This window comes from Petromyzon marinus, chromosome 59 (assembly GCF_048934315.1).
Source record: "Petromyzon marinus isolate PM22_M1 ecotype Great Lakes invasive population chromosome 59, UKy_Petmar_22M1.pri1.0, whole genome shotgun sequence".
Lineage (NCBI taxonomy): Eukaryota > Metazoa > Chordata > Hyperoartia > Petromyzontiformes > Petromyzontidae > Petromyzon > Petromyzon marinus.
Window position 1 is genome coordinate 4,309,938 of NC_133725.1, and position 9,458 is coordinate 4,319,395.

Here is a 9,458-nt window from a genome sequence, read left to right on the forward strand (position 1 = left end):
GGCGGTGTTCACCACACAACGCACCGGGTAACTTATTTGAGGCCGAGTCGACCTAGGGAAGGGGCCCAGGTGCCGGGTTCGGATAATCGTCACCTGGTGGTGTTGGTCGACCGTGCGCGGGAATCGAACTCGGGCTCGTAGCGCGGTGTTTCGTGACCGCCACCCACAATCATCGGCCACCCACAATCATCGCCACCCACAATCATCGCCACCCACAATCATCGCCACCCACAATCATCATCACCACCGCCACCCACAATCATCATCACCACCGCCACCCACAATCATCACCACCACCGCCACCCACAATCATCATCACCACCGCCACCCACAATCATCATCACCACCGCCACCCACAATCATAACCACCACCGCCACCCACAATAATCATCACCACCGCCACCCACAATAATCATCACCACCGCCACCCACCACAATCATCACCACCGCCACCCACCACAATCATCACCACCGCCACCCACAATCATCACCACCACCGCCACCCATAATCATCATCACCACCGCCACCCACAATCATCACCACCGCCACCCACAATCATCACCACCGCCACCCACCACAATCATCACCACCGCCACCCACCACAATCATCACCACCGCCACCCACCACAATCATCACCACCGCCACCCACAATCATCACCACCGCCACCCACCACAATCATCACCACCGCCACCCACAATCATCACCACCACCACCCACCACAATCATCACCACCGCCACCCACAATCATCACCACCACCACCCACCACAATCATCATCACCACCACCGCCGCCATCGCCACAACCATTGCTGGCGCATTCAACAAAAAGGGACATCACGGCCGCATCTAACTTCTCTTCGCCCAACATCCTAGGCGTGGAAGAGTAGGCCAAAGAACCCTGCACGGGGGGGGGGGAGCTCTCAGGAGCTCCCTCGGGATGAGACTGCTCCTCCTCCAGCAGCAGCAGCGGCGGCTGCGGTGCCATGACCAGGCAGTTGCGGGGCTGCACCTCAACCAAAGTCACTCGGGGGAACGCTCACGCTGTTGAGTGTGATCCCTACTGAACACGTGGTGAGTGTGATCCCTACTCAGCACGTGGTGAGTGTGATCCCTACTCACCACGTGGTGAATCTGATCCCTATTCACCACGTGGTGAGTGTGTGATCCCTACTCACCACGTGGTGAGTGTGTGATCCCTACTCACCACGTGGTGAGTCTGAGATCCCTACTCACCACGTGGTGAGTCTGATCCCTACTCACCACGTGGTGAGTCTGATCCCTACTCACCACGTGATGAGTGTGTGATCCCTACTCACCACGTGGTGAGTCTGAGATCCCTACTCACCACGTGGTGAGTCTGATCCCTACTCACCACGTGGTGAGTCTGATCCTTACTCACCACGTGGTGTGATCCCTACTCACCACGTGGTGTGATCCCTACTCAGCAGGTGGTGAGTCTGATCCCTACTCACCACGTGGTGAGTCTGATCCCTACTCACCACGTGGCTCTCCCACGGTCGCTGCTGCTTGCATTCGGGCGGCCCACGCGAAAAATAATATATTAACATAAACTTGTTTCGTCGGAGGGAGGTAGGAGATGGCCCAGAGATTTTTATCGACAGGTCAAAAACGATCCCGCGCGCGGGTGGGGGGTGGGGTGGGGGGTGTGGGGGGAAGGGAGTTAGAAGTTTGGAATATTCGGAATCGATCAGCGCACCCCCATGGCGCAATCATTCACGGGCGTCGAGGTGGAAGGGGGGGGGTGGGGGGAGCTCGGAAGATGTCAACAATCCACGGCCGCCGCCAACGTCAAAATCTCCTTCAAAGCGTCCCGAGCCAGTAAAAGTCTCGGGCCGAGAGCGGGCAGCTTGCAAGAGGCCTCCGCGGAGATGGAGCGGGCGGGATTGTCTTTCGCGCCCTCGCGCACGCGGGCGGGGAGCGTGACCGGACAGGCGACGACGCCGTCTGGTGGTGTGGGACCTTCATCCAACAGTGGATAGACCACGGCCGACGACGATGACGCCGTCGGGGCTTAGCGACGTGCGGCCGCGGCCGCGGGTGCCTCGAGGGCATCATCATCGCCCCCCCCCCCCCCCTCTCCCCTTTCCCCGTCCGTAAGCGGCCAGCGTCTCTCTCCATCGCCGGCCGGCCGTTCCGTCGCTCCGCCACCGGCGGTCGAGTCCGCCGTGGGGGGGGGATCCACGCCCACCCCGGCGTGGATCCCTGACTCGGTAGGGGCTCCTCCCCAGCGACGGGGATTCCTTCTCCTCCCCGCACGCGCCGAGCGCCCGTCACCCCGGCCCCCGTCGCCCCCCCCCCCCCGGCAACGGGGGCCGCGCGTCAGTCCGATCCGAGCCGCTCCCCGCCCCCGACCGTCTTCAAACTCGGTCGGCGGTGGCACGACCGGCCCCCCCCCTCCCCCGCCCCCACCACTCCCCCACCACTCCCCCCCCACCAACTCCCCGACCGCGGCCCATCAGCAGCCGCTGTTCTTGAACTCTCCGTTCTCGGTGATGGAGAGCTTCGGCGGGGGCGGCGGTGGGTTGGCGGTGGGCGAGAGGCCGTTACGCCCCTGGCCGTTGTAGCGCTCCTTGAGCTGGGCCAGGGCGTTGATGAGGCGCGAGTTCGCCTCCCCCAGCGTCGCGATCTTCTGCTCCTGCGTGGGGCGGGGGGGGGGGGCCGGAGATGGGGGATGGGGGGGGGGCACGACGAGGAGGAGGGTTTGACGGTCGGCCACGCGTCCCAAGCCAGGCCCCGGTGGAACGGTCACGTGACCGCTCGACCCGAGTCACGGGGCGGGGAGGCGAGGAAGGGATGGGGCGACGTGAGCGGTCCGCCGTCGGGAAGAGCGAGCCGGCGGGGTTGGTGGGGGGGGGGGAGGGAGGTGGGGAGGGGAGGGGAAGGAGGGAGGTAGGGAGAGTGGGAGGGAGAGAAGAGAGGTGGAGTGGAGGGAGGTAGGGAGAGAGGGAGGGGAGGAGATGGAGTGGAGGGAGGTAGGGAGAGAGTGAGATGGAGTAGAGGGAGGGAGGGAGGTAGGGAGGGGAGGAGATGGAGTGGAGGGAGGTAGGGAGGGGAGTAGAGGGAGGGAGGTAGGGAGAGAGTGAGATGGAGGGAGGGGAGGAGATGGAGTGGAGGGAGGTAGGGAGAGAGTGAGATGGAGTAGAGGGGCCAATGATAGAACGACTCCACTGCTCCTGACAGGGTTATCTGGCTTGACCAATGTATGGTGTATAGTAGTGTAGTGTGTAATGTAGTGTATAGCAGTGTATAATGTAGTGTAGTGCATAGCAGTGTATAATGTAGCAGTGTATAGCAGTGTATAATGTAGTGTAGTGCATAGCAGTGTAGTGCATAGTAGTGTATAGTAGTGGTGTTTTGTAGTGTAGTGTATAATGAGTGTGGCGCATAGTAGTGTAGTGTATAATGTAGTGTAGTGTATAATGTAGTGTATAATGTAGTGTAGTGTATTATGTAGTGTATAATGTAGTGTAGTGTATAATGTAGTGTAGTGCAAAGTAGTGCTGTGTAGTGGCTCCATAGAGCCCAATGTGATTCGCTTAGCAACCATTCCCCTGCTATCCACGGGCTGTTGTAGGTACAGTTAATATAAATGTATGCATTAACCGAGTTTCTTTCAATATTATGCGTTCATAATGCTGTTGGTATATTTATGAATTGACATACATTGTTTAAATAGTATAAAGTACATTTTTGGGGTGAAAAAGTGTCACTTTCGATGCTATTGGAACGAATTAAGCCCTTTACCCGTGTACTGTGAAACCTTGGATTGCGAGTAACTTGGTCTGCGAGTGTTTTGCAAGACGAGCAAAACATTTAAATAAATATTAATTTGATAAACGAACGATGTCTTGCAATACGAGCAGTGTACGTATAGACGCTTTGTCTGCCGGGCGTCACGTGATCACAACTGTGCCAATGGTTCTCTCTCTCGCTGCGGGATTGTGGGTAATCGTCTCCCATGCTCGGTCTCAGTCGGCGTGCCTCACTCGTATAGTCAACATCCGTGCGAGCGTATACTGTTTACTATAGTACTATAGTGTTGTGACCACGTGTATACTGTTTACTATAGTACTATAGTGTTGTGACCACGTGTATACTGTTTACTATAGTACTAGTGTTGTGACCACGTGTATACTGTTTACTACAGTACTATAGTGTTGTGACCACGTGTATACTGTTTACTACAGTGTTGTGACCACGTGTATACTGTTTACTACAGTACTATAATGTTGTGACCACGTGTATACTGTTTACTACAGTACTATAGTATTGTGACCACGTGTATACTGTTTACTACAGTACTATAGTGTTGTGACCACGTGTATACTGATTACTACAGTATAGTGTTGTGACCACGTGTATACTGTTTACTACAGTACTATAGTGTTGTGACCAGGTGTATACTGTTTACTACAGTACTATAGTGTTGTGACCACGTGTATACTGTTTACTACAGTACTACAGTGTTGTGACCACGTGTATACTGTTTACTACAGTACTATAGTATTGTGACCACGTGTATACTGTTTACTACAGTACTATAGTGTTGTGACCACGTGTATACTATTTACTACAGTACTACAGTGTTGTGACCACGTGTATACTGTTTACCATATTACTATAGTGTTGTGACCACGTGTATACTGTTTACTATAGTACTATAGTGTTGTGACCAGGTGGAAACTGTTTACTACAGTACTATAGTGTTGTGACCACGTGTGTACTGTTTACTATAGTACTATAGTGTTGTGACCACGTGTTTACTGTTTACTACAGTATAGTGTTATAACCACGTGTATACTGTTTACTACATTACTATAGTGTTGTGACCACGTGTATACTGTTTACTACAGTGTTATAACCACGTGTGTGTGCGAAAAGCTATTTTCTTTTATTTTGTGTCCAAGTGTAGTGACTGTTCTTTAGTATCTGTACTGCAAGTGAAAGTCGTCCTACACAATAACCCTCCTCCTCTATCTCGTCTCCCTCACACCAGCCACGATTAAATGTAATTAATACATTTGATTACTTTATTTTACATTTAAATAATACAAATATAAAAAGGTATTTTGTATTAATCATTTTTATATGAATACAGCAATTTTTGGGTTGCGGAACGAATCATCTTGAGTTCCCATTATTTCTCATGGGGAAATTCGCTTTGATACACGAGTGCTTTGGACAACGAGCACGTTTCCGGAACGAATTATGCTCGCAATCCAAGGTTTCACTGTATTTCCTCATCCTCGATTAACGACCAAAATCGCTTCAAGACCGATTTCGTGGAAAACCAATCACCGTCGTTAAGAGGGGGGGGGGGGGCACCTAATCTATCTGGCTGCTGCTATAAATTTCCACGTGATGATGATGACGATGATGATTCTGATTAGCCACTTTGTCGATACTCGGGTCTCTTCTGAAAATAATTCCACATAGCTCAGCGGGGCCTTACCTGGTACAATAAAATAGTTCAGCAATTTTACATCAGCCCGTACGGAAGAAGATACCAAGAGGAATAACAAAAATAAGAAGAATAATAAGATGATGATGATGATGGAAAACTCCATCACACGCCACAGGAGGACAGGGTTACCTGCGCCTCAATGATCTTCTGCTTGTCGTCCACAATGGCCTGCATGTCGGCATGGTCCTTCTTCAGCTCCTCCTCGACGATCATCAACCTGGGACAGACGCCGGAGGTGACGGGAGGGCGACGGGGGGAACCGTCGTTACGCTCGAACAGCCGCAGATCCCCGCCTCCCCCCCCCGCGGCCTTAACGGGCTGCTGGGGCCGAGTGCCGCAAGCGAACGGCGGCGGGCACCTACGGAAGGCCGGCGCGGTGGCACGCGAGGGGGTGGGGGGTTGGCCAGCACCACGCCCGGCAGCCTTTGTTTCCCCCGTTCGCGAAGTTCACCGCCCATTCGACTTCGAGAAGACATCCTCAGGGAGGCCCGGGGACCGGTTCAAATACTCCATCAACGGTGTGGAAACGCCGTGCAAACGCATGGCTTCTGTAACACTTTCCAGCAAGAGATATTTTATTGGTCTCCTCATCATCCAACAGTAGACAGACCACGCCCGACCACGGTCTCGCCTAGATTCCAATGCCCGGGGGAGGCTTGACGAACCTGGTAGGGAAACCAGGCGAGGTAGGCCTGGCCTGGGTGGCACTAGGCCTCAAATTGTGTTGGTGTTTAACATGAACAACCCCTTTGTTTTGGTGATGTTGCTGCGTTGGCAGTGCAGCGCAAGCAACACATCATGCCCCTCTCAACCATGAAGAAGAATGCATCGCAACACACTCAATGCGGTGGACATCGCACGCGATAATGTCGTATTGATTTAAATACGGAAAAGTAAGCGTCGATGGCTCGGACACACCTCCCCCGTTGAAACGAATGCCCGCTTAATCGCTCGTTGAGACCGTGGTGCTGTCAGGCGTGGAAGATAAGCTGCTCTTTGTCGGCCCGAGTTTATAGCATCGTGGTTGCATTCCTGTTAACCCCTTATCAGTGCCTACCATATTACAGACCAATTCAGGCCGTATTGGTCACACCGTGCCCCTTATAAATGTCAACGTTCATCCTACTAAGTGCCATGATCACAAGGGAGAAACACGAACAAAATAATATTTTTTTTTGCCCGTATTGAAACGTCTGTACACCGTGTGCACCTGAAACAATCAATTTCCCCGTACAAAAAATACGTGGTAAACCGCGTCGGTTGACAGGTATCCTTCTCTGTGGGTCTGTGCGTGTCTGTGTGTGTATCTGTGTATCCCTGTTGCTCTCCATAGCTGTCAAGCCCTTAGCAGTGCCCTACCTTATCACAGGCCAATTCAGACCTTATTGGTCACCCCGTGGCCCCTTAAAAATCTCAAAGCTCATCCTACAAAGTCCCATCGCAAGGGAGAACACACAAACGCATTATTGTTTTTTTTTTGCCCGTATCGAAACGGCTGAAACACTCAATTTCCCTGTACAGGAACACGGGGTAAACCCCGTCGGCAGACACGGTGTGCGGTCCCAAGCGAGCGTCGCCTCGTCGCTTCCCCCCCCCGCCCCCCCCCGCCGCCCCCCAAACCCCTACCGCCCGTGGCTCACCGGTTGATGATGCCCTTCATCTGCGCGTCCTTGTGCTCCTGCTGTCGCCGCAGGTTCTCCTGGCTGTCGTGGAGCCGCGTCTGGTACTCCTGCACCAGACGCTGCATGTGCTCCTCCTGCGCCCGGAGGCGCCGCTCGTACTCCTCAAGCTTGTGCGACGAGCCGGCCAGCCGCTCCTTGAGCCGCCCGATCTCCTGCTCGTACTGCCGGAGATTTAAAAAAAATATATGTGATTGAATGGTGCTTTTTGAGCGGTCGGTTGGAATTGCTTCGGATCGAGGTGATTTGATCGTTTGGATTGTTTGGGTAGGAATCGCGCGAAATTAAAATGTTTCGCCGAGACTAACCCGAACCGATTGTAATCGGCATATTTCTCCAAGCAACACGGTCCACTGTAATTAATGACCATACATTAAAACACACCTGTCAACTCCTGATCCGTGCCCTACCCTATTACAGAACAATCCAGACCTTATTTGGTCACCCCCTGTAGCCTTATAAATCTCAACATTCACCCTACAAATTCCCATCACAAGGGAGAAACACAAAACAAACAAACACATTTTATTTTGAAACGGTTGTACGCCCGTATGGACCTGAAACACTCAATTTCACCTGTACAAGAATACGTGGTAAAACGTAAGGGGTTGACACGGTGTGCATTAACCCCCCCGCCGACCCCCGCCAATCCGTCTGCTCTTCGCACCTGATAGGGCTTACCACCGAGGGCATCACCTTGACTAAATTCAAGACCAAACAGGAGGGAGACTTCTTCACACACGTGGCTAAACCGCCCAACGAGGCTGCTGGTTGGTTGTTGTTGCTGTTCTCATCACCCAGCGGAACGTCAGCGGCTACTGCAATTGTACAAGTCGCTGTGGGTTTAACGCTCCGGCACACAACCGGGTGAGTGCCGGACTAAGTTAACGAATTGGCACGTATTGTTTCACGTGACACACAAGGTTTCGTGATTTGGCCGTGTCGGGCGGTGGTGGGGTGGGGGTTTTAACGCCAACACGTTTTTTATTTACGCCATCTTACTCCCCAAACAAAGAAAAAACTATATTATGGATAATACAGGGTACGCTTCAAAAAAATGTGAACACTTCGGAGAATTTTCAACAGCGCCACGAGAAATGCCCTGCTGCCTCCGGGCCTCTGGAGGGCACCGGGAGAAGATTCCAGGCGCAGCGTTGACATCGATGGCCAACAAAGCGGGAGAGACACTCCTCGACTTTTTGAAGCTATTAACATTTACATTTGGCACAGTGTATTATAATCAGTTATTTTTCCCCCCATTAAAAACGATGGTCCCACTTCAGTGTTAACATTTTTTATTTTATTTTTAAAACACCCGAGTCGGTATTCTTCTCCCTCCCGCCACTGTTCCGCGTGGGTCGCCACCCCGGGGTTCCGCGTTTTCCTCCCAAAGCCGTGACCTTTACGATGACCTTCACGACGCCGTTGGTCCCGCGAAGGAACTCAAACCGTCGGTTTAACAACGCAGTAGTAGGGCTTTCGCGACCAACGTCTGTTTGTTTTTTGGTGGGGGGGGGGGGGGGGTAGGGGTTAGTTCGTGTAAATGTACAAACGTGTCGTTAAAACCCCGCCACAATCACCCCACGCGGCCAATTAGCAAGGTTTGTCGCGGCAACAGAACGCGGCCGATTCGTCGCTAGGGCAGCAGCACAACGGTCGCGTCGGAGAGGCAAGCCACAACGTTCACACATCCGAGCACGACGTTTCGACGGTAACTGCGACCGGCTTCGTCAGGCGACAGCCGGATTTGTCACCGGTGGCGGCGGCTCACCCGGTGACCGAGGCTGAGGCCGAGGCCGGCAAACTCACCGCACGGCGGAGCCGGTTTATAACCACAGCCGGGGCCGGGGACGTGAACCCAGGCTTCTCAGTCGCTATGCGCGCTTTTGGTAATCTCCACGGGTGAATGCACTTAATGAGCGAATGCATTAGTGAATGGCCAAAGTGTCCGAATGAATGGCCGATTGATTTAATTTAGGGGACCGATGACTCCATTACGGAGTGGCTGACCAGACAAATGAACGCTTTAACGAACATGCGTCCGAACAAAATAGAAGAAGAATGAATGACCGGTGGAATGAATGAGTTCACGGATGAGTGACTCACTGAATGAGTTTACGAGTGATTTGCTGAATTGGTGAGTGGTTTTGTGAATGAGTGAGAGAATGACTGCATTAGAGGGTGAGTGGTAGACCGATTGGGTTATGCAGTAGTTGAGTGGATGAGTTGTTGAGTGGATGGATGAGTTGGTGAATGGGTGGGTGAGTGGATAATTGATTGGGTGAGTGATTA

General features: G+C 52.8%; 1 protein-coding gene across 2 annotated transcripts in view; it reads right to left on the minus strand.

The window, feature by feature from the left end:
• Window positions 1–2,434: 2,434 nt before the first annotated feature.
• LOC116955454 (disabled homolog 2-interacting protein) overlaps window positions 2,435–9,458 on the minus strand; it is a 76,087-nt gene continuing 69,063 nt past the window's right edge. Inside the window, exons 16-18 of one of the 2 annotated variants that reach the window (XM_076053027.1) lie at window positions 7,128–7,330; window positions 5,617–5,704; window positions 2,435–2,658 (exon numbers count right to left, since the gene is read on the minus strand). In XM_076053027.1, the coding sequence (XP_075909142.1) occupies window positions 2,479–2,658; window positions 5,617–5,704; window positions 7,128–7,330 (471 nt within the window). In that variant the 3' untranslated portion in view covers window positions 2,435–2,478. The remainder of the gene's footprint in view (window positions 2,659–5,616; window positions 5,705–7,127; window positions 7,331–9,458) is intronic. The other variant, XM_076053028.1, reaches the window with a different exon arrangement.